The sequence below is a fragment of the Thamnophis sirtalis genome, unplaced genomic scaffold (genome assembly GCF_051295495.1).
Source record: "Thamnophis sirtalis isolate CommonGarterSnake01/CBP01778 unplaced genomic scaffold, rThaSir2_p1.2 scaffold_7, whole genome shotgun sequence".
Lineage (NCBI taxonomy): Eukaryota > Metazoa > Chordata > Lepidosauria > Squamata > Natricidae > Thamnophis > Thamnophis sirtalis.
Window position 1 is genome coordinate 46,938,918 of NW_028261387.1, and position 27,493 is coordinate 46,966,410.

The 27,493-nt window shown below is 43.2% G+C and overlaps 1 protein-coding gene across 1 annotated transcript in view; it reads left to right on the plus strand.

Annotated features, from left to right (window-relative positions):
- Positions 1–27,493, plus strand: part of ITPR3 (inositol 1,4,5-trisphosphate receptor type 3) — a 135,498-nt gene that overhangs the window by 48,953 nt on the left and 59,052 nt on the right. Inside the window, exons 4-16 of the mRNA XM_087719927.1 lie at positions 3,915–4,001; positions 15,449–15,607; positions 16,075–16,173; positions 16,298–16,381; positions 17,559–17,705; positions 19,002–19,097; positions 20,475–20,519; positions 21,472–21,614; positions 22,449–22,548; positions 23,585–23,745; positions 24,139–24,280; positions 25,401–25,562; positions 26,413–26,585. Coding sequence (XP_087576053.1) covers positions 3,915–4,001; positions 15,449–15,607; positions 16,075–16,173; positions 16,298–16,381; positions 17,559–17,705; positions 19,002–19,097; positions 20,475–20,519; positions 21,472–21,614; positions 22,449–22,548; positions 23,585–23,745; positions 24,139–24,280; positions 25,401–25,562; positions 26,413–26,585 — 1,598 coding nt within the window. The remainder of the gene's footprint in view (positions 1–3,914; positions 4,002–15,448; positions 15,608–16,074; positions 16,174–16,297; positions 16,382–17,558; positions 17,706–19,001; positions 19,098–20,474; positions 20,520–21,471; positions 21,615–22,448; positions 22,549–23,584; positions 23,746–24,138; positions 24,281–25,400; positions 25,563–26,412; positions 26,586–27,493) is intronic.

Below are 27,493 nucleotides of genomic sequence, written 5' to 3' on the forward strand. Positions count from 1 at the left end.
GGCAGTAGGCGGTCTCTCAAGTACCCAGATCCAATACCATGGAGGGCTTTATAGGTGACAACTAGCACCTTGAAGCGCACCCGGAGATCAACAGGCAGCCAGTGCAGCTCGCGGAGGATAAGTGTTACGTGGGTGAAACGAGGTGCACCCACGATCGCTCGCGTGGCTGCATTCTGGACCAGCTGAAGTTGCCGAATATTCTTCAAGGGCAGCCCCATGTAGAGCACATTGCAGTACTCCAGCCTAGAGGTCACAAGGGCACGAGTGACTGTTGTGAGAGCCTCCCGGTTCAGGTAGGGACGCAACTGGTGCACCAGGCAAACCTGGGCAAATGCCCCCCTGGTCACAGCTGACAAATGGTGTTCAAAAGTCAGCTGTGGGTCCAGGAGGACTCCCAAGTTGCGGACCCTATCTGAGGGGCGTAGTATTTGACCCCCCAGCCTGAGAGATGGAACACTTGGCCAATTAGTGGGAGGGAAGCACAGCAGCCACTCGGTCTTATCTGGATTGAGTACAAGCTTGTTAACCCCCATCCAGTCTCTAACAGCCTCAAGGCCCTGGCTCATCACGTCCATCGCTTCATTGAGTTGGCTCGGGGCGGACAGATACAACTGTGTATCGTCCGTATACTGGTGGTATTTTATCCCGTGCTGCCGAATGATCTCGCCCAGCGGTTTCATGTAGATATTAAAAAGTAGGTGGGACAGGACCTAACCCTGCGGCACCCCATATGTTAGGGGCCTAGGGGTCGATCTCTGCCCTCCGACTAACACCGACTGTGACCTGTCCGAGAGGTAAGAGGAGAACCACCGTAAAACAGTGCCTCCCACCCCCACCTCCCGCAGTCGTCGCAGAAGGATACCATGGTCGATGGTATCGAAAGCCGCAGAGAGGTCAAGGAGTACCAGGATGGAGGCATGGCCTCCATCCCTGGCTCTCCAGAGATCATTGGTCAATGCAACCAAAGCGGTTTCTGTGCTGTAGCCAGGCCTGAAGCCAGACTGGAATGGATCAAAATAACTGGCTTCCTCCAAGGACCGCTGAAACTGAAAGGCCACCACCTTCTCAACAACCTTCCGCACAAAGGGGAGGTTGGAGACTGGACGATAGTTGTTTAAAACGGCTGGATCCAGAGATGGTTTCTTCAGGAGGGGTCTCACCACCGCCGCCTTTAAAGCGGGGGTAAAGACCCCCTCCCGAAGGGAGGCGGCAACAACCGTCTGGATCCAGCCCCGTGTCACCTCTCTGCTGTTAACAACCAGCTAGGAGGGACACGGGTCCAGCACACATGTGGAGGCACCTACAGCTCTCATGGCCTTGTCCACGTCCTCAGGAGTAACAGCTTGAAAATCAGTCCAGCGATGACCTACCAGATTATGCCTTAGTGCCTCGGCTGGTTCTGCAGGATTGGAGTCCAGGTCCGCCCAAAACCGAGCAACTTTATCCGCGAGAAACTGGACGTAGTCCTCAGCCCTGCCCTGCAAAGGATCACCCGTATCTCTCCTATTTAGGAGGGAACGGGTTATCCTGAACAGGGCGGCTGGGCGCGACTCAGCGGAAGCAATCAGAGTGGCAATGTAAGTTCTTTTTGACGTCCTGATTGCCCGGATGTACTCTCTGATGCAGGATGTTAAAAGTGCTCGGTTCGATTCGGATTTACTGGATCTCCATTGGTGCTCTAGGGGTCTCTTTCGGCACTTCATCTCCCGGAGTTCCTCAGTAAACCAAGGGGCCCTCCTGGATCCACTGCCTCGGAGCGGCCGTAGAGGCGCAATCCGGTTAAGAGACTCTGTTGCTGCCGAGTTCCAGGCAGCAACCAGAGTCTCCGCCGGACTGTGGGCGAGGGTATCAGGGATAACCCCAAGCTCCGTCTGGAATCCCAGAGGGTCCATAAGTCGCCTGGGGCGGAACCACCTGGTCGGTTCCTCCTCCCTACAGTGGGGGTTTGGTCTCCGAAAGTCAAGCCTCAGTAGGTAGTGGTCTGACCACGACAGGGGTACGATCTCACTACCCCTCAGACCAAGATCACAAGTCCACTGCTCCGAAAGAAATACGAGGTTGAGCATGTGACCCGCTGAGTGGGTTGGGCCCCGAATTACTTGGGTTAAGCCCATGGCTGTCATGGAAGCCATGAACTCCTGCGCTCCATCAGAGTGTTCACCGAGCGAAGGCAAATTGAAATCCCCCAGAACCATAAGCCCGGGGAACTCAATTGCCAGCTCGGCTACCGACTCAAGGAGCGAGGGGAGGGCTGCTGCAACGCTGTTGGGAGGCAGGTACATTAACAGCAGGCCCACTTGACCCTTGAGGTCCAACTTCATCAGCAGGGACTCACACCCGACAAGCTCCGGAGCAGGGATCCTACGAGGTACTAGAGACTCTCGGATAACAATGGCCACACCCCCACCCCTTCTCTGAGCTCTTGGCTGATGGAGCATCTGAAAACCCTCTGGGCACATTTCTACGAGGGGGACTCCTCCCTCCGGGCCCAGCCAGGTTTCAGTAATACATGCCAGGTCTGCCCTCTCATCTAAAATTAGGTCCCGGACGAGAGGAGCCTTGTGAACTACAGACCCGGCATTTAGCGACAACAGCCTGAGACCAGGGCCCTGATTACTCACACCATCTGGCCTTGGAGTGGGACTCATAGGGCCGGAAGGAGGGATCTCTGTAACGTAGCGAGCCCTCCTTCCCCGGTAATGGCCAGCCCTAAAGTCCCCGCCATACCTGCCCCTCCCTGTTACGACCGTAATGCTCCGGCCCACTCCCATGTCCGTAATTCCCCCAACCACCCCAACGACCCCCGCGTTCCTCGACAGGTCCTCCAAATCAAGCACACTCATCCGTTCACCCAAACAATCCCCACGTAGTAATTAAAACACAAAAAATACAACAATAATAGGTAATAAAAAGTGGGATCATTCACTCAATCACATGCATATCTCATGCATATCCCATACAAAAGAAAGAAAGAAAGAGAAGAAAGAAAAAGAGAGGAAAAAAGAAAGATTACGCAGCTGTTAAAAGTGCAGTTCAGGTAGCTGTGCACCAACCATGGGATACGGGGGTATGTAGATAGTATATCTCGTTCTTAGAAGATATAACAATGGAGGTCCAAAGTCTAAAGGTCCAGGAATGCACTGGTTCCACTGATTCCCTAGACCTGATAACATAAATGAGGTTTGAGGGATTTCTGGAAAATTAATTGGGATGAAGTCAATCTCATTTCAGAAGCAGATGAGATTCCAAAGCTGAATAGGCTTGTTTTCTGGGCCCAGATCTTACTCCTTAGCAGAAGGGGCCTGTAATTTTTCTATCAGCTCTGATCGGATGAGCAGATGTAATTGTGCCCCCAAATAACCAGCCCTATGATATGTAGAGCTTTAAAAGTCAAAATCAACACCTTGAATTGGACTTAGCATACAGTGCAGCTTGCCAGCAGAGGTATAATGTGTGCTGTTCAGCTGGGGAGACTCTAAAGGCAGCTTCTCTTTTTCTTGCTGCATTCAGTAATTTTTTTAAAAAAAGAATAACCCATTTCTAATTGTGAACTTTTAACAGTTTTTTTCTTGATATCTTCAAGAAATTGTATGCAGAGTGTGTATAGATTAAAAAAAAACCTAGAAACACAGATAATGCTTTACTGGAATTTTATTAGCTTATATAACCTGTTGAAGTCAAATGACTTTCAGAAAACCATTAACTATAATTTACAAATCATAATTGCTATCTGCATAACCTTCTAAACCCAAATTCAACAAACTTCATCATGACGAGGCAAAATATATGGACCCCCAGCCTCTATTTGACTCTTGATTCACTTCTAACAAATGTTTTCCATCCTCTTACAGGATTCATATTTTACAGAATTCATCAATTGGATTCATTTTGCTGTGTTTTATATTTCTCAACAGCATGCAGCTCAGATGGAACAGAAGCAAAATGAAACAGAGAACAAGAAGGTGCATGGAGATGTAGTGAAATATGGAAGTGTCATACAGGTACGTAATATAGTTTTTCTCTTGGCCCATTACCCAGTCACCAGTTTAAATCTCCACGTTCCTTAAGTTTAGACCCAAGTTTATGTTTACCTAGAACAGCTTTCTCAAATCTGGCAGACATTTAGTTATCTGGACTACAACAGCCACATTCTTAACAATATCTTAGCTGGTTGGAGAATTCAGGAAATTGAAGCCTACCAGATTGGAAAAGGGTGAATCTCTTTGGAATGCCTGTTTATGAAAGTGACTTTTATATTACCTATCATTATCATTTACCTTTGTTACAAAGTATATATCATTATGAAAAGAAATGGAAAAATGGATATGGGTTGTGACTAACATGCACTAAGTCTAGTTTCTTGGTCAGAGAATTTAATTGTCACTATTAAACTGGAATTGACTCAAGACATTTTGGTGTATCAGAAATTAAATTGTTTCTTACCTTATGCATTTCCCAATTTGGAGAAAATTGAAATAAGAAATAGCCTTTTATCACCCTCTATAATGGTGGCCCCAAATTTAGGTGTCCTAATATTATTGCTGCTTGCAAAATTGACAATGATAGCATAAAATTACAACTGTGTCAAATGTTGGGGAAATCAGGAGATTCAGATGAATACAAATATTTATTGCAAGCTTAAGCTCTCTACACAATTCTGACAAACTGATGGTCAAGTGAAATGAACAGGAGATAAGAAAGGCATTCAAGGTGAGCTGGATTAAGATATCTTGCAGGTGCACAGGAACTCATGACTTATAATGCATTTGATTCCTCCCTTGAGCTTAGCCTGGTCATCTCCTACAATCAATTAATCAATCAATCAACCAAACAAACAATCTCTCCCTCTCCCTCCCCCTCCTTCCCTCTGTTTGGGGGTGTAAAACAAGTTTCATGGATCAATCCTTCCAGCACATCAACATGGAATATTATCTTAACTGATGTAGTAAAGAGAACTCCCTCCCTCCCACCCATTCTTTATATTTAGCAGCCATAAGATTGGATGATATCAGATAATCTCATTGCTTTCTTGATCTCAGTTTTCATATCAAGTGGCGGCCAATAAATTTTATAAATAAATAAGTAACTAAATTATTAACTAAATAAATACATGCACAAGCAAAGAAACTTTACCCTATTATGATATTCTCACTAGAAAAAATGATCTACTTTGGAACAAACTGACTGATACAATATACATAGGGAATGGCTTCAGATTAATCATTAGGTATATTACAAAGCATTAACTTGAACTGCAATCAAAGGACTTTGTAATGAATATGCCTATTATCTATTCCCATCAAACAACTTAGTTTGATGTTTCAGAGAGAATTTATATCATGCTTCTGATTTTTACCAAGGGGGATTTGAGATGAAGCTGTAAGGAGCTTCAAATAGAGAAGAAGTTGAAGATGGAGATAATTTGCCTACTGAAAACATGTACTTTATAAAATAAAATGTTTCCTATTCACTGTGATTGTTGATCATCCTACAGGATAGACCAAACCAAGAAGCAGCATTTTCTCTCTTCATATATGGGCTTAAGCCATGTTCTTCTATTTGTTATCTTGGTAACAAGTCTCCCCTCCCCCCTCTCTCAAGGTCATCCTCTATACTCTGTAGTTGTAGAATGTAGTCTTAATTTTTCTCTCTGGCAGTTTATATTAATATGGGCCATGAATGATTCAAAGTAGATAAATGTTTATTTTTTTTTTAATATAATAAATAACAATAATGACAACAACGTCTTTCCCTGAAAATAAGACAAGGTTTTATTTTCTTTTGACTCCCCAAATAAGCACTTGGCCTTATTTTTGGGGAGGTCTTATTATTTTTGAGGCGCAGGAGGTGGCAAGTGTGGTCACCTCATGGCTGCTGCTGTGTTGCAATATTTTGGGGGGAGGGCTTATTTTAGTGCATGCACTCAAAAACCCGATTGGGTTTATTATCCGCGGAAGTCTTATTTTCAAGGAAACAGGGTAATAATAATGTTTATTAAAGTTTATAGATGAAAAGATAAAAAACTAATACAAAGTAAGAATATGAAAAATAAAAAGTGGTAGAGAAAAAAATGACAAAGTAAAACAATATATAAAGAAATGACTCCTTCCCACTTCAGACAAGTACAAACAACTTCTCTTATATTTCAATAAAACATATCTTATCTCTTATCAATAGACAAATTATACAATCTTGTCACTCAGTGCTAATCAGCAAATGTCTATTAAGAGCAAACAGTAATAATAACTTATATATTTTCCTGTGCACTGCTTGGAGAGTCCAAGCAGTGGGTTAAATTAGTCTGGTTGCCCTAGGACTGAGGAATCTTTTTCCTTGGCCACGCCTCCTGGTGCTCCTCAATGCCAGATTTTTTCCTCAGTCTGGCCTGTTTAGGGATTGTTTTTGTGAGCTCCAGATTTTAATTTAATTCAGGCTTGGATTCTCCATTCCCTTACCTATTATTTCTTTTTCCTTGTTTTTCTATAGTTGTTCCCTTCTAGTTTAGACCTTGTGTTTTATATCTTTTTTGTTTTTTCTCCTTGAATTTGAGTTTGTAGGCTTCCAGAGAGACTCGGAGGTGGGGTGGATGTGGGGGGTGCTCCGCTTGCCACGCACTTTAGGACGGCAACGGAGAGCTGCCAGATCATTTAAAAGTGTGGCAGGGCGGCAAGGCTCCTGGCGGCTGCTGGAAGCGAGCACTTTAATCTAACTTGCCTTCGGGAAGGCGCACCTGGTCACGGAGAGGTGCGCGACCATTTTACAACTTGTGGCTGCCATTTCTCCTCTTCTCCACCCTCGCACTGGAGCGGTGGCCATTTTGGAAGGGCTTTTTTTCACACCCTTTCCAACGGCCCCCTATCACTCATCCCCGCTTCAGCAGATAGCTGCCGGGTGGTTAGTTGGCCCTTTTTGGGGCTCTGGCAGGGCCACTGCCACCCACAAAGACTCCTCAGGCGGCACTGGTGTCTTAGTCACCTGGCGGTCAGACACTAGCACAGGGAGGGCTGTGGTTTTAGTTCCAGTGGCCCTCTCTGCCTTATCTGCAACGTCTTGCAGCTGCAGCTGCATTTCCTCCACCATGCCTCCTCTTCAGTGGCTGGCTTTCCATTGGACTCTTGCCAGACCCCCAGCCTTTTCCTAATTGACACTGTTCTATTAACTGCTCTCAGATCATCATCAGTGCCTCTCACTTCAACACCAACTGCTCCAGAGCCAGCCACCTGAGTCTCCATCTTGCCTGATCCTACTTGCCTTGGTCCACTTGGCTGAAGCTCATGCTACTTGCTATGGAGCAGCCAGGAACATCTGCCTCCCTTGATCAGGACCCTCCCAAGCCCCTAGCCGGGGAACATCCTCAGGCAAGGGCAAGAGGGTAAGGAAGGGCAGGGTGGCCAGTCAGGATAGTCATTCCTACCCAACATCATCCGCGGCGTCGGACAGGGATGCGGGCCCTCGAGAAACAGTTCAAGAAGGCCCAGCGCCCGGCAGCAAAGGAGGTTCCACAGCCCACTACTTGAGTTGACCCAGCCCACCTTCAAGTGGGGATCCCTTGTGTGTTATCGATGAGGAGGTGGAGTCCCAAGATTTATTGCCAGATATGTCCCTGGAAGATCCAGGTTCCCCTACTCCTTCTTCAATATCTGAGTTAGGGCCTACTCACATGAGGCCCATTCCTGGGGAACTTACGGAGTCATCCTTTGTCCAACAGGGTCCCTCCTCCTCCAAGAACAGGGGCAGGTCTGACAACATAGCAACTCAGGAACCCAAGTTATCTACCCACATGCAAGTGGTTATCTCCTGCACCATCTCCCAGGGCATAGCCGAGAGGCTTCAAAAGAGGAACCAATTGCCAGATAAACCAACTTCAGCTGGGCCCAGACAGGAGGAGACCACCATCAGCCGCCAGGTCTGCCATCCTTCTCTGGAATCTTCTACGCTCAGCGAGGTCTCCGTCTTGGAAGACTTGGAGGAGGAACTTTCGGAGGACAAAGACCTTCCCTGGATGCCCCTGCCTTCTCCGGCCTCTTTAAACCTAGTTTGTTTAAGTCCATCTTGCATAAGACTAAGAACACCACCCAAGTGGGTACCAAGCCCTAGTCCAGTCAGGGATCTTCGGATTCCACCCCGGCTAATCCTAATGACAACATGTTTAAAGTACAGGCTCCACAGCAGGACCTCGTTCCGGTCCCTAGTCTCTTCATGGATGTCGTTCAGCCTCAATGGGTCCAACCTGGTTCCCTGGCTGCTCCCAGTGGTGGGGACAAGAAGCTTTATTCAGTAGAATCAGCTCTAGAGGACGTTTTGGTCCTACCTTCTGTAGACCCTCCTATAGTGGCCCTCACCTCAAATTCTGTCCTTCCTGCCAACCTCATGGAAGGCTTCAAGGCGGAGAAGGCGTGCCATAAGACCCATCTGGTGGTGGCCTGGGACATTAAGGCATCTTCCTCCGCATCCTTTTTCAATAGGGTTTCAGTCATTTGGCTATGCGAACTTCAGGCAAAGCTTTCAGTGGGAGACACTCGTCTACACCAGGATATAACAAAAATTATTGTTGTGGTGCAGTACTCGGCTGATGCCTCCCTTAGCGCAACAAAGTTTGCCTTTAGAGCGTCAGCCTCCAATGTGACATCTCGCCGCCTTGTTTGGCTTCGTCACTGCCAGGTGGACCAGAAGCCCAAGTGGAAGTTGGCTTCCGCCCCCTTCAAGGGGACAAAACTTTTGGAGAGGTCTTAGACCATTTTCTGATCAAATCCAAGGATAAGCGAAAAATACTATCTACCTTGACCAAGAAGCAGGACCGTAAGTCCACTCCCTATTTCAGGAGGCCGTCCTTTTGTTCAAATGACTCCTTAGGCTCCTCCTTCACCAACCGGCCTGCTGGTGAGTCATCGGACAGGTCCCAGGATAGACAGTCCTTTCAGGACAGGGGTAGGCAGCAGTTCAACTTCCACAGATCCAACCGCGGCAGGGCCTCCAGCAGGCCCTTCTGCAAATCCATGTTACCAGCAAGGATCTCCTCCCATTGGGGGACGGCTTCAACTGTCATCTCACGGCCCCTGTAGACATCTATCAACCGAAAGGAGGCTTATCTACATATCCCAATTCAGCCACCACACCGAAATTTCCTGCGGTTCTTCTACACCGACCGACACTATCAATACAGGGCCCTACCATTCGGCCTGTCGTTGGTGCCCAGGACCTTCACAAAAAATCTGTCAGTAGTCGGAGCGCACTTCAGGCGCAGACCCGTAAGGTTCCAATGTTACCTGGACGACATCCTCATCCAGTAGTCGTCCAGGAAACAGGCTTTGCGGGATCTCCATATTACCATGAGGTCCCTCCGGAACCACAGGTTTTCCTTGAACCTGGAAAAAGCCATCTCACCCCAATTACCAAACTTCTCCACCTGGGGGCAGTGATAGACACCTCCAACTGCAGGGTGTTCCTTTCCCAGGACAGGATAGACAGCTTACTCTTCCTAGTCCGCAAAGTTCAGGGGTTGAGGCAGGTCCCTGTGCTGCTCCTCTTGCAATTGTTAGGGAAGATGATCTCGTGCATCCCGGTTGTTCCCTGGGCATGGCTCCATTCCCGGGAGTTGCAGTGGCTCCTCCTACCCCATCAGATAGCCAACAGAAGCAACTCTTCCATGAAGGTTCATCTTCCTCTGACCATGAAGAGGTCCCTCAGGTGGTGACAATCAGCAGCATACTGAAGGGACATCGGTTCAAGGAACCTGTGAGAGTAGTCATAACAACAGACAGCTGGGGTGCACACATGGGACATTGCGTAACTCAGGGCAAGTGGTCTCCAGCCGAAGTGGCTTGTAACATCAATTTCCTAGTGCTGCAGGCCACAAGACTCGCCCTGCATCGGCTTCGAGGGGAGGAGCTGCCGCCGTCGGGAGCTCAACCAAGCTCCTGCCAGGACTCTGGTTCGTATATCTTATAAGATCTATAGATATCTCCCCTTTCTGGCAGAAAGGGGCAGGGAGAAGGTCAGTCGTTAGGATCTCTTTGTAATTCATAGCTTTTCTTTTTGCTGTGAATGAAGAAGAGGTTCAACACTAGCTGAGCCTTTACTCCGGCCAGTTTTCCGCGCTGCCTTTTTTGCAGCCTAGGCAGATTGCCTCCCCCCCCAGGACAAAGCTAAGCTATTTAAAAGCCAATCCGGGCGGGGACTATTCCCGAGGAATTTCTTCTATCACTATTTAAAATACTAGCTTCAATTTCGCAAAAGGCTCCCTTTCTTTTTTAGCTGCGTCACAAGATGGCGATCTCGTAGCTTTTGTGTTTGATCTGACGCAGCTAGCTGACCCTATCCTCTTGAAGGCTTCTCCGTACTAATTGCTAAAAGATTAACTGAGGGGAGCACAGACTTTGATTTTTGGCTCGCTTGATTGCTTGTCTTTTATTTTTATTCTGGAATGGCTCCCAAACCTAAACAGAAGCGCTTCCTTAATAACATATCTCCAAAAACTGCTATGAAGCCGCTACCCTTGTCTCCTACACCCTCCACGGGAGATTTGCTAACACAAGAATTCCTTCTCAAAACGCTTAATGATTTCAGACAGGAGATTAATCAACTGATATCGGATTTATGTGATCAATTTGATGCTAAAATTGCTCAGGCAAAGCAGGATATGATCGGAGTAATGACAGTCATGACAGATTATATTGCTGAAACGGAGGACAAATTGGAACTTTTGGAAGAAACTAACCTTAATCTGATATCAAAAATTCAAACGTTAGAACAGGAAATTGCATCTGCCCAAAAAGAACTTGTCATGATAAATTATAACAAGTCTGCCTTTGCTATACGGGTTAGAGGGCTGCGTGAAAACCAACAGGAGAATTTGAAACAGACATTCTTTGAAGCTTTCAGTCGCTTGGTGGGAAGTCCGGGACTTAACTTTGATTGGCAGATTCAAAGAATTTACCGCCAGAATTCCTGGGTAGCAAAACAGCGACAGCTTCCGAGGGACATAATAATATACTTTACTACAAGGGAATCTAGAAATGAGATAATACAGAGGCTCTACGGAAAGAGGTTGAGAATTGATGGGGATGACTTGATTGTTTTTAAAGAGATACCATTTCAAATATTAAGAACAAGAAGACAATATGCTTTCTTAACCGAAGAGCTCAGAAACTCTCAGATTTCATACAAATGGGAAGTCCCAGCTGGTATTACAGTTACATTTGGCAACCAAAAACACCGCATTAATTCCGTCTGTGAAGCCCGAAAATTTTACTACGAGACTCTGAAGGCGGGACTTCCTGATTCATCCGGATCTGGGGAGAGACAAGGAGAAGGAGAAGACAAACAGCGAGACACGTGGCTACAAGGCGGAGGGTGTTGCTTTCCTCTTCCGGAAGGGCAGAAGACTAAAGAATAAAGACTAAGCGATGTTTTTAAAGCTTTATGATTTCCGTCTGGGATAAAATGGAAAAGTGGCATATTGATGATGAGACATGGAGACTGAAAGAAGCGTTGCTGATTGTGGACATATATTCTACAGAAGTTTTGTCTGAACTCTAACTCAAATTGTGCATGAACTATTTTCTTAGGCAAGGAGAACGGAAATTGTGATCTTTTTGAGTTGCGGTTTGGAACGAACGGAGTTGGGAGGTGTGTGGGAGAGGGAAGGGCAGCGAAAGTTTAATTAGATTACCTGGGGCTAGAATGCAAGCTGATGTTTGTTTGAGTTGCTATATCAATATAAGGTTAAGAAAGATTGGTCGGAGAATCTTCAGGAAAGTGGAGTAAACATGGGAGGAGCAATGAATGTGGATAAAATATATATGTGGATATGGATAAAGGCAGGGTGGAAGGTAAAAAATTTATATGTGGAGGTGGGTAAGGATAGAAAGGGAGGTGTTGGAAATGAAAAATGAAAGAAGTATTTGAGTTTAATGGTGTTATAGAAAGGTTTGGATATTTGGATAAAAAAGAGATAAATTAAAGGTCTGAATAGATAGACAAAGCAAGGAGATTTTTAGTTGGGGAATTCTAATTGATCAACTTACCTGGCTCTAATATAGTTTGAAACCCTGCAAGTAGCAAAATAATCGAAATTTGGAATGAATCACATTGTTTAAGATTTACAGATAATGGGAAGCTGTGTTAACGTAGTGGGTTTATTGACCCTTTTTGTTTCTTTCTTCTTTTTGTGTGTGAGTGTGGGTGTTTCTTTTTTGTTTTTTATTTCTTATTTTCTATTATTTTTCCTTTTTCTTTTTGGCTTTACTTTTATCTTATTTTTTTAATTTTAAAGTTAGCTGACCTTATTATACTCAAATGCTTGTTAAAGAACTATGCCGGGCATGGGACCTGCGAAGCCGTAAGGGGGTTAGGGAGGGGGGATTATAGAGGGGAGGGGGGAGGGGGGAATTACAGTTTCAATCCTTAGAACAATAAGAATTCACTTGTGTACTGTGGCTCGTTTTTCTTTTTTTTTTCTCTTTTTCTTTCTCTACTTTTATTGTAAAAAACAAATTGAATTGTATGGATACACCAAAGTGAGGAGAAGAGGGAAAGGGAAGGGAGAAGTAAAGAGGGAGTGAGAGGGAATGTAAGGAGGGTGAAATGGAGGGAGGGGGAGATGTCTGAGGGGGTAGGGAAGTAGAAGAGGGGAATGCTGGAGGGGTGAAAGGAAAGTTGGAGGGGGAGAAGAGAGGGTGTATGGGGGAATGAAGTGTTATGTGGGTTTTTTTTTTTTTCCTTTTTTCTTTTTTTTTATGCACAGTATATAAGTGATTGTATAAAATGAAAATGAAAATGAAATAAAATAAAATGTTTTGAAAGGCAAGACTCGCCCTGCATCATTTTCAACAGGACATTCTACATCACGACGTGCTCTTGATAACGGACAATGTGGCCACCACGGCATACATAAATCGGCAGGGTGGCACAAGGTTCAGGAAACTCATAGCAGAGACAGAGGCCCTGGGCAGGTGGGTGGAGCGTTACGTCGAATCCATCCACTCCGACCACATCTCGAGAGTGGACAACACTCAGACGGACTGGTTGAGCAGGACGTCCATAGATAATGCAGTGGCGATTGAGCCTGGCCCTGTTCCTCCCATTGTCTCGCAGGTTCGGCACTCTTGTGGTCGACCTGTTTGACACCCACGAGAACACGCAACTCCAACGGTTCTTCTCCCGCTTCCACTCGCCGGGAGCAGAGGGAAAAGATGCCCTCCTCTGAAGGTGGCTTCAAGAACTGTTGTATACCTTCCTGCCACTCCCGCTTCTACCACAGGTGATCCGCAAAATCATCTCGGAGAAGGCAGATGTACTGCTGGTCACAGGTCACTGGCCTTGGTGGTCCTGGTACGTCGACCTCATCAGCTTGTCAGTTTCCAGCCCATGGCGGATCCCTCAGGGCCAGGTCTCCCACAGCCAGGGGACATTGTCCACCCGGACCCCCAGTGGCTTCAGTTGGCCATCTGGCACTTGAGGGTACCTCCTGAGGAGGGACGGTCTGTTGGAAGAGGTGATATGTACCATCCAGGCATCCAGACAACCTTCAATGACCAGAATTTACGATTCTATGTGGTCCACCTTTGCCAAGTGGTGGGATAATCTTCAACTTGACCCGGTCACCACACCTGTCTCTTGTATATTGGACTTTCTCCAGGAGGCCCTCGACAAGGGGCTCACTCCTAATACCCTCCAGCTCCAGGTAGCTGCATTATCCACCGTTTGGTCTGGGGCTCCAGACCAGCCCCTCAGCAGGATGCCAAAGGTTCAGTGCTTCCTCAAGGGCGCCTCCAACTAGCCCTCCGGTAGTCCACTGGTACCCGACCTGGCAGTTAACTGTGGTCCTACAGGCTCTCACTTCAGCTCCCTTCGAGCCTCTTCGCACATCTTCTCTTCGACACCTCACTCTTAAGACAGTTTTTCTTGTTGCAATAACATCTGCAAAGCGAATATCAGAATTGGTGGCCTTATCAGTCTGAGAGGACCTTTGTATCATCCATCCGGACAAAGTTGTACTGCGCCTCGACACTCCCTTCATCCCAAAAATTAACATCTGGTTCCAGAGGGTGCAAGAGGTAATTTGACCAAACTTTTTCCTGCTCCTCAGACACCCAAGGGAACGTGTCTGGCACACACTGGATGTCAGACGGGCCCTACGGACATACATCAAATGGACAGTAGATTTTTGCAGATCAGAGGGCCCTCTTTGTGTCATTCCAGCCAGGGTCCATGGGAAAGAAAGTAACATCTTCTACTATCAGCAGGTGGCTGAGAGCGTGCATTGCAGATGCATATGAACACCAGACCAGGGCAGTACCTAGACACATAACCGCTCACTCTACAAGAAGCGCCTCCACCACCACCGTGGCCTGGGCAACCCAGGCTATCATAGACGACATCTGCAGATGGCTACGTGGTCATCCCCATTGCCCTTTGTCAGAAACTATAAATTGGACATGTTTGCCTCAGCTGAGGCATCGTTCAGCAGGTGGGTTCTCCAGGGGGTTGTTTCCACTACCGAATCCCAGGACAGACCTTTTTCCCGCCCTAGTGACAAACTTGGGTATGTCCCATTGCTTGGACTCTCCAAGCAGTGCACAGGAAAATGACCTTTGGCTTACCTGAAGGATCCTTTTCTGTGCACTGCGGGAGAATCCAACCTGCCCTGGTCCTTCGGATCCAGGGATTCGGAACCATCAAATCAACTCACACTTCCTTCTACTGCATCATCACACCTTCAGCCTTCACTGGTTCCAGAACTCGTCAAAAATCTGGCATTGAGGAGCACCAGAGGCGTGGCCAAGGAAAAAGATTCCTCAGTTTCAGGGCAACCAGACTAACCCATTGCTTGGACTCTCATATATATTTAACCTTGATTAAAGTAATCCACAAAATCTTCATTGTAAAATTTTAAACAACCCACAGGAAATACTCTGTTAAGTCTGTCTGGGCCCTTAATCCATTTACAATTTTCCAAAATCAACATTTCAGTCACCCTGTTGGTATTTATATATATATAATATATATATATATCTTTTTAAAACCCTAAGACTTCCATAAAATTTGTCCTCAAGGATAGAAGGAAACTCATCCAGTATGATGAAACTTGCCCTTCTAAAGATTCTCAATGTCAAAAAATGAATTCACAAGCAATTTCCTAAGATGGTTAAGAGGGGATCTAGGCAAATCCAGTGTCCATTTGAAGGCACTGAACCTTTGCTTAGGTGATATGACTCCCCTGGCTCCAAGAGATCTGAAATGCACCGGAGATTGCTGGCTTATAGCCTCCTTATGAGGAGTCTCCATATAGAGCAGTTATGGGCGATCCTGGCCCCTCTTTGCTCTGGAGTGGAATTCTGACGAGCCAGTCCATTCACCAGCTCCTCTTTCCAACACATCTATTGTCTCCTGTTTACATGGAGCTGTCATTGATCCATTGTTGCTTTTCCACTGTTTATTTTTTCAGCTTCTCCACATGAAGAGTAATAAGTATCTGACTGTAAACAAGCGCCTCCCTGCTTTACTAGAGAAGAATGCCATGAGGGTAACTCTTGATGCCACAGGCAATGAAGGATCCTGGCTCTTTATCCAACCCTTCTGGAAACTGAGGAGCAATGGAGATAACGTGAGTATAATAATGTGATTCCTCCCAATAGATCTCTCTTGGGTTTATAAATAGGGATTATTTTAGGTTTCTCTACTTCCTACTGGTCTGGATTTCACTTTAGACAAAGAAACCTAGAAAGGGGTATCAAGTTGATTTTAATTTCTTAGTTTCTCAAGGAATCTGTGATGGGACCTTCATGATGAATTTTTGGTCACAACCCTGATATCACTGAAATTCCCACATTTCTTGTACTTAAATCTATTAGGGGAAGGAACCCATTGGAAGATATTATGCCAAGCTGATAGTAAAAGGATGTAGAGTCTCATTCATTCATTCATTCATTCATTCATTCATTCATTCATTCATTCATTCATTCATTCATTCTCTATAGCTGCCCAACTCAACCAAGTAACTCTGGGTGGCTTGCAGTTCTAAAATTATAAAACAATGAAAACAATTAAAAATATTATGTGATCCTTTCTCAGGTAGTTGTTGGAGACAAAGTAATTTTGAATCCTGTGAATGCTGGGCAGCCACTACATGCTAGCAACTATGAACTTGCTGATAATCCTGGATGCAAAGAGGTATCAGAAACTGGAAGAAGTGAAATGTTGGTTTGGGGAAGGCGTAGAAAATTATAGTAGAAGTTCAGTCATTATTTGAGATTTATTTTAGGGCATATCATTTTGGAATTTCTTCTTTTCTTAGGTGAATTCTGTCAATTGCAACACCAGCTGGAAAATCAACTTGTTTATGAAATTTCGGGACCATATGGAAGAAGTGCTTAAAGGGGTAATAAGTGTGTGCATCTCCATATTTAATTGTTATGCATGTAACTTTTAGTTTGTTGCTTTGTTGTGCATGTAAACCAAACTTTAAGCTTTAGAATGGAATAGAGCTGGAAGGGATGTTGGGGGTCTTCTAGTCCAGCCCTCTCCTCAAGGAGGAGAATCTTTACTATTTCAGATAAGTGATTGTCTAGTGCCTTCTTAAAATTCTCCAGTAATGGAGTGCCCATAATTTCTGAAGGCAAGCTGTTCCACTAATTACTAATAACTAATTAGTTATCCTCCCTGTTAGGAAGTTTCTCCTTAATTCCAGGTTACTTGATTAGTTTTCATCTATGGTTTCTTGTCCTGGCCTCTGGTGCTTTGTAGAATAATTTGACCCTCTTTTCTTTGTGGCAGCCTTTCAATACTGGAATACTGCTATCATGTTGCCCCTAATTCTTCTTTTCCTTAGACTCACTAGCCAAACCCAAATCCGCTTTTGATTAAGACAAAAGTGGCAGGGTGAAGACAAACACCAAATATGTTCTATTAGTTTAGCCTCAATTTCAATTTCCTAGTTGTTTTTCTCTTTTATCATATTAAAATTGACATGCCTAACAACCTGTCCCATAATTTCATTATTCTGTTTCCTAGTATGCAGAGGTATATGTCCAATGTGTTCACACTGCTGTTGTTATGATTCCTAACACTAAATTATTCCTTTATTTAAAAAAATCATGTTATTTGGTTATCTCATATAAATGCTTGTACAGGGAGTCCTTGACTTATGACCATAGTTGAACCTGAAATTTATGTTGCTAAGTGAGAAATTTATTAAGTGAGTTTTGCTCCATTTTACGACTTTTCTTTCCACATTTGTTAAGCGAATCACTGCAGTTGTTACATTAGTAACCCGATTGTTAAGAGAATCTGGTTTCCCTGTTGACTTTGCTTGTCAGGAAAGTTGCCAAACAGGATCACAAGACCCAGGGACACTGCAAGTGTCATAAACGTGAGTCAGTTGTCAGCATCTGAATGTAAATCACATGACCTTGGGGATGCTGCAACAGTCATAAGTCTGAAAAATGGTCATAAGTCACTTTTTTCAGTGCCGTTGTAACTTTGAACAGACACTAAGTGAACAGTTGTAAGTCGAGGACTACCTGTATATGGAAATTTGTATTTCTTTTTTCAAATAGGGTGATGTTGTTAGATTGTTTCATGCAGAACAGGAGAAATTTCTCACTTGCGATGAATACAAAAGCAAGCTCCATGTTTTCCTTCGAACTACCTTGAGGCAATCGGCAACATCGGCTACAAGTTCCAATGCACTCTGGGAAGTTGAGGTGAGTGTTAGGCTAACCCACAACTTGTTCTGACCCAGGTTTCCTTAGAAAGCAAGAGGCAAAGTCTTGGTCCTGGCAAAAACTATTTTATTTACATAACTGTGAATTCCTTTCATTCACAGTCATCAAGCCTTAGCAAACAGTCTTTCAGAGGAATGTTTATCCACATACACCTTATCTCATTTGGAGCGCTGCCAGATAACTATCTTCCAAATGCAGGGCAAGGCAAACCTTGGCACAGAGTCTCTTATAGTCACAAACAGAACTTTCCACTCTTGAAATGACTGAATGAACGAATTGTTTCCTGCAAAAGCCCACTCCCCGTTTGTTCCTCTTTTGTTTCCTATTGGGGGGGGGCAGCAAAGGTGTAGCTTTACTCTTAAGTCTCCCCTGCTTTCTTAGTTGTTCTTGCCTTCTGGCAGCTCTGCACATGCGCACACTGGGAACAGGCTCCAGCTATTCTTTTGCCTCATTGCTATATAACTCCCTCTCTGCCTCCAACACAGAGCTTTCCTCAACCCCCATATTCCTCCCCAACCTCCTCACTGTCTGGCTCTACTGGCCACTGGCAGGCCACAACACAACTCCCTGTTTCAGCATTCCTTGAGTATTGATGTAATCTGAGTGCACTTAGACTTACCGTATATACTGCTTTACAGTCCACTCTAAGTGGTTTATAGAGTCAGCATATGGCCCCCAACAATCTGCATCCTAATTTTACCAACCTTGGAAGGATGGAAGACTGAGTCAATCTTGAACCGGTGAGATTTGAACTGCCAAACTTATGGCAGCTGGCAGTCAGCAGAAATAGCCTGCTGTACTGCATTGTAACCACTGTGCCACGACAGCTCATATTTGTTTGTGTGGTGAAACCAACATATTTATGTGGATATAGATTTCCTGGCCCCAAATTTAGCTTATGATAGAATAGTGAAAGTGGAATTTCTGTGTAGAGTGGCATTGCATTCTGAGGCTATTTAGATGACCCTGATAGCAACAACAATAATAAAAGCAGTAACAGTAGTGCAAGCATTAACTCATGCTCTCCTAACCTCGGACTCACTATTTGTGTGTTGGCAACCAACTTTGGTAGTGGATGTCTGCAGGACAGAGCAAATTGATGACACTTGATATTGTTGTGTGCTACCTGACATTTATATATAGGCATATAAGGTTTGCATTTATATGTCATTGCATGCATATTTCATTTTTGCTGTCATTGCAGCTCGACACCGCTACATCATTGGATAAAACTTACAGATACCATTTATTTTTTTTCCTGATTTTTTTTTCCAGGTAGTCCATCATGATCCTTGCCGAAGTGGAGCTGGACACTGGAATGGTTTATATCGTTTCAAACATCTTGCCACTGGGAATTACTTAGCAGCAGAGGTGAAAAGAATAGCCGTTATAGCAGTTTTAGATGCATATACACAGTAAGACTGTGCTATCAGTTCCCATGAAACAATGGATATGAATACATTTTCACTGTTTCAAAAATATCAGAAACTGACTTTCCAAAGTTCTCCAGGACATATTCCACATCATAGATAATAACAAATGCCAAACTGGTGGGGTGAAATAGCATTTTTGTAATATTGTCCAGTTGTACTGTTCCACTGTTCCACTGTTTTCTATTCTGGCTCTCAAAGGAAATTGATCACAACCTGGACAGATTTGCAAGATGGTAAATAGAATTGCTTGCATTTGGACTTTACACATCTTTTAACAAGAGATAATCTATTCACCATCAAGCCCAATTACTAAATGAGTTACATGGTCTTGGGACTAATTCAATAACCATTAATATGTGTGTCCCTTGCCTGTCTTGGCTTTTGACATTTAACAAGGAAAAGGAAGGCTGATTGAGTCCATCAGCTGATAAATTTCTCCTTGAGAGAAGATGGTATCAGTCTCTGAAAGACATAATAATCAGACTAGATTCAGAAATGTGAACAGCTGCCGGCTGATTGCCACTACTTTGATTCTAAAGCAGTGCAACAGATTTCCTTAGATAAAGTTGATTTTCTGGCTAAATTTCCATTTAATTGGGAGGGGGGGAGATAAATTATTTTCCTCCAAGTTGTTTTATTGAATTATAAAATATGAATAATGCATTATGGAATACATATAGAGAGAAATTACTTTAATTCTCCTTTAAGTATTGTTAAGACAGAGACAGAAGAAGTTCATATACAGATCTTTCTTAAAGTATGAATGGGTATGTTCCTGTCACACTCTCTGTATCAGGAAAGTTCCACTGAATATGACTAAAATCATATTCTGTAGCATGTGCTACTAAACTATCAACATATGCTATGATACACCCACTCACACAAAGGTTCTTGTTTCATGCCCTAGTTTTTTTCCCCCCACGAAGAACATTGGGGAAGCATTCAGTTTTGTGTTCAAGCTCAGGTTTGATGAGAAGCATAAGGTCTACATCAATTTACTTTCTTGTGTTGTGAAAACTATAAGCAATCAGATTTGAGGCACGGAGGTTTAACTGAAGCCATTTTAGTTTTGAGCATAGTAGAACTTCTCCAGCAACCATTTGTACTAGTTGCCAGATGTTCTCAGCATATTACATTAGTTCTAAATGGAAGTTAGAAAGGGAAAAGAAGATATTCCTATCACCTGAATCATCTATTCATTCAGATCTTTAGTTCCAGTTTCAGAGAAAAAAATAAGTTAGGTAGGCTGCTTTTTAGAATTTCAAGATCAATTGATTTTAGTTCTTTTTTCTATCCTGATATTCTTTCTTCTTAGGAAAACCCTGGCTATAAGGGAGAAGCAGGAGAGTCGAAGCCCTCGGTAAGATCGCTTGAGTTATTCATACTTGTGTACTACCAATCAAGTTATTATATTGAATTGTCTAAATATGCACTGGCGCAGGTGACACAGTGGCTCAGTAGCTAAGACGCTGAGCTTGTCGATCAGAAGGTCAGCAGTTCAGTGGTTCGAATCCCTGATGCCGCGTAACGGAGTGAGCTCGCGTTACTTGTCCCAGCTTCTGCCAACCGTCAGTTTGGAAGCATGTAAAAATGCAAGTAGAAAAATAGGGGTCACTTTGGTGGGAAGGTAACAGCGTTCCCTGCGCCTTCGGCATTTAGTCATGCTGGCCACATGACCACGGAGACGTCTTCAGACAGCGCTAGTTCTTCGGCTTTGAAACGGAGATGAGCACTGCTCCTAGAGCTGGAAATGACTAGCACGCAAGTGCGGGGGGAACCTTTACCTCTACCTATTCACTGGCAATATTTAAAATTAAAACATCATTTGATGTCACAATTTGATCTGAATGTGTTAGCAGGAAAAATCTTTCACATTGTTGAAATGTGTTTTGGACAATGCCAAATCAGCTTTTTTGTAAACAATTGAACACCATTTTTAAGGTGGATATTACTTATTTGTAAGGACCTTGGAATATAGTGTTGGAATACCCTATATTAACAATTTCTTCATTAAGGGTATTATACGTTTTTATGCTCTTAAAATGAATTTACTTAATTATCTTAATACATGTTTTCTATGTTGATTGGAGTTCCAGTTCATCTACTAACTATATACTAGATTTAGTGCTTGTTAGAAAAAGAAACTAGAAGTTGTAATTATTTAAGCAATAGAGAAAATGAGTATTTCTAAACAAGGCTGGAGAATTTGGAAACTCCCCTCAAAGGTTCCATGACGCAGTGTTGGTCATTGTGGTGGGCATGGACTTGTGTGGTCCTGCTAACAGAACTAAAATCTCCTTATCTTGTGGCAGGCAGGAACCAATCGTGTTAGTCGGAGATTCACAGGGGAAAAGATCAAGTACCGGCTTGTAGCTGTGCCTCATGGTAATGATATAGCATCCCTTTTTGAACTGGATCCCACTACACTGCAAAAGACTGATTCCTTTGTCCCCCGGTAAGTGGCTTCATCTAGAATACTGTATTTTTTCTAAATAGGAACAGAGACAATAAGCACAATTTAGAGAAACATGGTTTTTTTGGGGGGGAGGGGAAGAGGGGGTTGGCACTTCAATAGTGTAGAGCAGGAAGAGATATAATTTAAATGAATGCTTACAATATCTTGAAAAAGGGTCTCCTTCCCTCTTAATGTTTTACAGTAGTCCTGGAAAAATACTTTTGAAGAGGAATAATGGAAATTTTTTTGCATCATTTCAATTTCTTTTGGGCCTAATATTGTCTTGTTTGACTACTTTCTATAAATGGATTCAGGGTAGATTCAATTTTAGTTTTTCTAATCATTTATCTACCTTTTTATGCCATCTCCTTATCTTCTGTGCATGTATAAACTGATCAGCTTCCGTGTTCTGATACATTAGGCAGAAATGAATGAAGAAAATAGGACAAGAAGCACTTTGGGATATTGCATGTAGTAAATAATATATGCATTTCAAATATCACAGCTCCCCTTTTTACATCTTTATGGAATTAGACATGAGTGCACTAAAGGTTATTTCTGACATCCAGTAAGTTATGAAAGGGATATAATTCAGAGTTTGCAAATGTAAAGTTATGTTAAAAGTATTGAAATTTAAGACTTTATTTGCTTCAAGTCTTGTAGTGGAACTCTAAGTGATTACTATATTTCTTCCTGTTTCTAAAACCAAAATACATAAACTTGGTAATAAGTCCTGAAACAGAAGGTCAAGATTATATTACCATTTATAAAGTGGCCATGAGCTCTTGTAGAAAGTCTGTTGAGGAATAATATTAATTCTCTATTCATTTTCAGAAATTCCTATGTTCGATTACGTCACCTCTGCACCAATACTTGGATCCAGAGTACCAATGTACCCATTGACATTGATGAGGAGCGGCCCATCCGTCTTATGGTATCTTTCTTCCTTGATCAGAAGCTACTACTACTAAAGCTGTTTGCTAATGGAACTAATGCCGACTGGAGGTTTCTGCCCTTTTTGATCTAGTCAGAATTTTAGAGTTAGAATTTTAAGCAACTTTCAGAGGTATTTTACAAGAGGTTATGTCAGAGTTTTGGCAGCGTGACTAATGTTATGAGATAAACCCAGGAGCACAACACAGCACACAGAGCCTTTAGACAATTAATAGTGGTTTATATACAAATATGTACAGACATACACATGGTAGATAAATCCCTTACCACTCAGCTACAGACACAAGGAGAGAAATGAGATACATGATGAGAGAGAGAAATGTCCTCTAATCTATATAGACATCTCATTTCTGAATCATCTTTATTGCATCAGCTTACAGTTTACAGTTTACAAGCTTACAATCAGCTGGCAGCTATTAAATCCTCATTATCTGACAGGTTACATATTCAAAAATGGCTAACTATGTGATTGTGTTGCTTTCTTTAATTTTTAAGAAGTTGGAATGCTCAGTTGAACTGGGATATGACACCCCAAACTTAAACCAAGTTATTCAATCTCACAATTCTCATCCCTTCTTTTCAGGCTCATTCCTAAATATTTTCATTTCCTTCCCCTGTAGGTCTCAAATACACACCACCTGAAATATATGCGTATTCATTCTCCTCTTGCTGCTTCTTTCTTGCCTTGCAGACTGCCTAAAACTTCTCATTGCTCTCTGCCACCCTCATCAGAACAGCTCATTCTTTGGAATGGGTCATCTCTCATATTCTCTTCATTGGCTATTTTCTCATGAAATCCACAGTTGTCTCTTAAATTGATTTTATATTTGTCTGTCTGTCTGTCCTCATGCTTTTCTGTCTAAAGAAAATAATATTAAAAGTGGCTCATGATAAGTGAGCATTTAATATTAATTTTTAGTATTTAGTATTATCTGGATGTGATGTAGAGAATATAGTTTGCAAATGTAGACATTTGAGCAATGCACGGAACTACATTATATGCTTCTGCTTTTCAGCTTGGTACCTGCCCAACCAAAGAAGACAAAGAGGCTTTTGCCATTGTTTCTGTTCCAGTATCAGAAATCCGTGACCTGGATTTTGCTAATGATGCCAGCTACATGCTAGCTAATGCAGTAGAGAAGATGAATGAAGGATTCCTTAGTCAGAATGACCGGAGGTAAAAAGCACAAGTATTTTGCAACACTGGACATATAATAGACAGATCAATTTGTGTGGGATTAAGTCAATTAGCCTGAAGTACTAATACATGGCTCCCTTTTGCAAGAATCCAATTTTCATTCTGCAAGAGAATATTGTTCCCATTTATGACGTAATCTATTGCTTTGTCTTGTACAATGAAATTTTATGCTCTAGATCCTGAAAAGTTAAGTTCAAATTGTAAATAACTTTGAATTTTAAAGACCTAGGCAAAACATTTAAAAAGCATGACTAATATTTATGTTGTTTTTGTTTCCTATGAAATAACTATTTATTGTCCAAATAACTGTTGCATGATCTTGATTTATGCAATGTGTTTCACTGATGAAATTAATTATGATTTCTCTGGCAGGTTTGTCATCCAACTGTTGGAGGACTTGGTTTTTTTTGTCAGCGATGTACCCAACAACGGTCAGAATGTTTTGGATATTGTTATTACCAAGGCCAACCGGGAAAGGCAGAAGCTTATGAGGGAACAGAACATACTGAAGCAGGTGATTTATTCTCCAGAACAAAGTAAACATGCTCTTTGCATTATTAAGTGAAGAGATTTCAGTATTTCGGAATATTTATGCAATTCTGCAATGAAATGTTTTTCTAAGACTGCAGAAAATTCCCGTGGTTTACTCCAGTAGCAAGATATATAAGATAACATAGGTATCATTTGGAGAAATAGCAACCTTGCACTTTTTGACCTACTTGATCTAAAATGACAGGGCTGCCTTTTCAAATTTGTTCAACTTTTTAAATTCAATATAATGAAGACTTTTTCTCTTAGCTGAATTCAGTTTGAATAGACATAGTGTGTGCCATGTCTATTCTTGAAAATGAGATAGTCATTTGAAACCATAATCTCTTGCCATTGGCCATGATGGCTGAGATTGTTGAAGTCCAACACACCTGGAAGGCACCAGGTTATTCATCCTTATTGTATTATAGGAGGACGGGTAATTTTCAAAAGTAAAATTAAAAAGAGTCAACTTGGATAGTGGAGAAGCATTCCTTTGAGGAGATGGACTGGAAGTCTTCAAGTCCCCAGAGAACACAATAAAAGCCATTCTGAGCAGGTTTCTGCTAGTCCCTCAGAAGAACCAGATAGAGAACTGAAACTCAGAATCATGGAAGTCTTTATACCATTCAAGAATGGCTGATCTCCATATCAAGATGCAGATGGCCTGGGAATTAGCTGATATCTTGGGCAGGATAACATAGAAGTAGATCTTCCATTGGACACACGTTCATAAGTACTTGGAAAGACAGTTGTATCTTACTTCTTTTTTTGTAAGTTCCCTCTTTTTTGACAACATTTTAAAGCAGTTTCTATCTAGTTCTGAAGCTGTCTTAGAATTGGGATTAAGCCTGTTGCATTTCATTGTTACCTATGATAGACTTTTTTGAAACATTTTCATCTGGCCTCTTGGCTTTTTACCTCATCCAGATGAGATTAAGGAGCTCAGTGATTTCAGTAAACCGCAAGTAAATTTGTTTATCAATAGATAAAAGATATGAAATATTCCAGAATCAAGACCTGATGGTTTGGAATCCCCCCCACCCATAAAAAGTGTAAAATACACTTTTCAGTTGGACTGATAACATCCTTTCTGTGCCAAACAGATCTTTGGAATTCTGAAGGCTCCATTTAAGGAAAAGGGTGAGGAAGGCCCACTTGTTCGCCTGGAAGAGCTATCTGACCAGAAGAATGCCCCCTACCAATACATGTTCCGGCTCTGCTATAGGGTACTGAGGCATTCCCAGGAGGATTACCGCAAGAACCAGGTAAGCATTTACCAATACGGATATGGATATTGCTGGTTTAGGGTTGGTTTAGAGCCGTGATGGCAAACCTATGGCACGAAGCTCTCTCTGCGGGCACGCAAGCTGTCGCCCATCTCAGCACCATCACGCATGTCTGTGTGCTTCCCGCTGGCCAGCTGATTTTCGGGTCTCTGCACATATGCGGGAGATGGGCGTGCATGTATGAAGGGGGAGAGGGTTGTGCGTGCATGTACGGGGCAGGGGGTCACACATACATGCATGGGGGAAGCACGGGGTAGCAGCGCCCCCTCACACCCCGTTTGTTTAAGGAGGCTTCATGGACATCTGCTAGTCCAAAACAGGCCACTGGGGGTACGATGTGGCCCCCCATCTGATTTTTTGTCCGAGGAGGTGACTTGCTAGTCCCAAAATGGGGCACAGGGGGTCATGCACATGTGCGGGGTGTTGCACGCATTCACAGGGAGATGGGGGTCACAGAGGGTCATGGATGCATGCACAGGGTGGTGGGGCACATTGCATTTTAGGTGTAAGCACGCTGTTGTGTGCGCATGCAATTTTGGCACAGGACAAAAAGGTTAGCCATCTCTGGTTTAGAAGATTAGTCCATGATTAGTCTAATGTTCATTTTTCTGGACTATTTAATCTTAATAAGAATAAATGATCCATGTAGAAGTATGTCAGTTAAGATTCATTTGTTCTATGGGTTTGCTGATATGTAAGAAAATTGTTATATATACAGTATTATCGTTTGAAAAAAATCTTCACATTTTTGGCTATTCAGTAGTTGCTAAATTAGCTCATAATTTTAATGTGGAATTGCTCTACTCAGATATGATTTCTCTTTTTCCAGGAACACATTGCTAAGCAGTTTGGCATGATGCAGTCACAAATTGGCTATGACATTTTGGCTGAGGACACCATCACTGCCCTCTTGCATAACAACCGTAAACTTCTTGAAAAGCACATAACTAAAACTGAAGTGGAAACATTTGTGAGTCTGGTGCGAAAGAATCGGGAACCCAGGTGAGTATCACTTAAGGTCAATGGAACAAATTGCATATTTTTAAACTACCGAGCTCTTCTGCAGTAGTTAACAGGCATCTTGCATGTGTCAAAAGACATTAGATGTGGATTTTAATTATATTAAGATTATGTTAAAGATTAATTAAGAGTTTAGGCTCATTGTTGATTTGTTTGCTGTGTTGGATAATTGGCAATCCAAATTGCCAATAGTGTTCAGGTACCGTATTTTTCAGAGTATAAGACGCACCCCCCCCAAAAGTGGCTGAAAATTTCAGTGATTTAGACCGAATACGGCAGAGGTCGGTTGCTCTGAACTGGGCAAACCAGTAGTGGCGGCGGTGGAAGGCTGTGCCCAGGCACACACACACGCACGAACAAACAGTAGTAAAAAAAATAGAAACCCACCACTGGAATACGGGCCTGTTTTTGGTCTACTGAACCCTCTGCATGTCACATTTTCACCCTCCCTGGCTCCCAGAAGCACTCTACAGTGCTCCGCACATCCCGTTTTTGAAGGTTTGAAGGTTTATTAACATTTATAGGCCACCCTTTTCCCTGAGGGGACTCAGGGCGGCTTACATAAGATCAGGAGCGGGAAATACAAACAGTGACGTAGACAAACATAGAGTAAAATAATGAGCAACATTCATTCATCATTCGGGAGGGGCGATTATCTTTGTCCCCAGGCCTGACGGGCTAGCCAGGTCTTAAGGGCTATGCGGAAGGCCTGGACGGTGGTAAGAGTACGAATCTCCACGGAGAGCTCGTTCCAAAGGGTCGGAGCTACTACTGAAAAGGCTCTCCTCCTTGTAGTTGCCAGCCGGCACTGGCTGGCAGATGGAATTCGGAGGAGGCCCAATCTGTGAGATCTAATTGGTCGCAGGGAGGTAATTGGCAGAAGGCGGTCT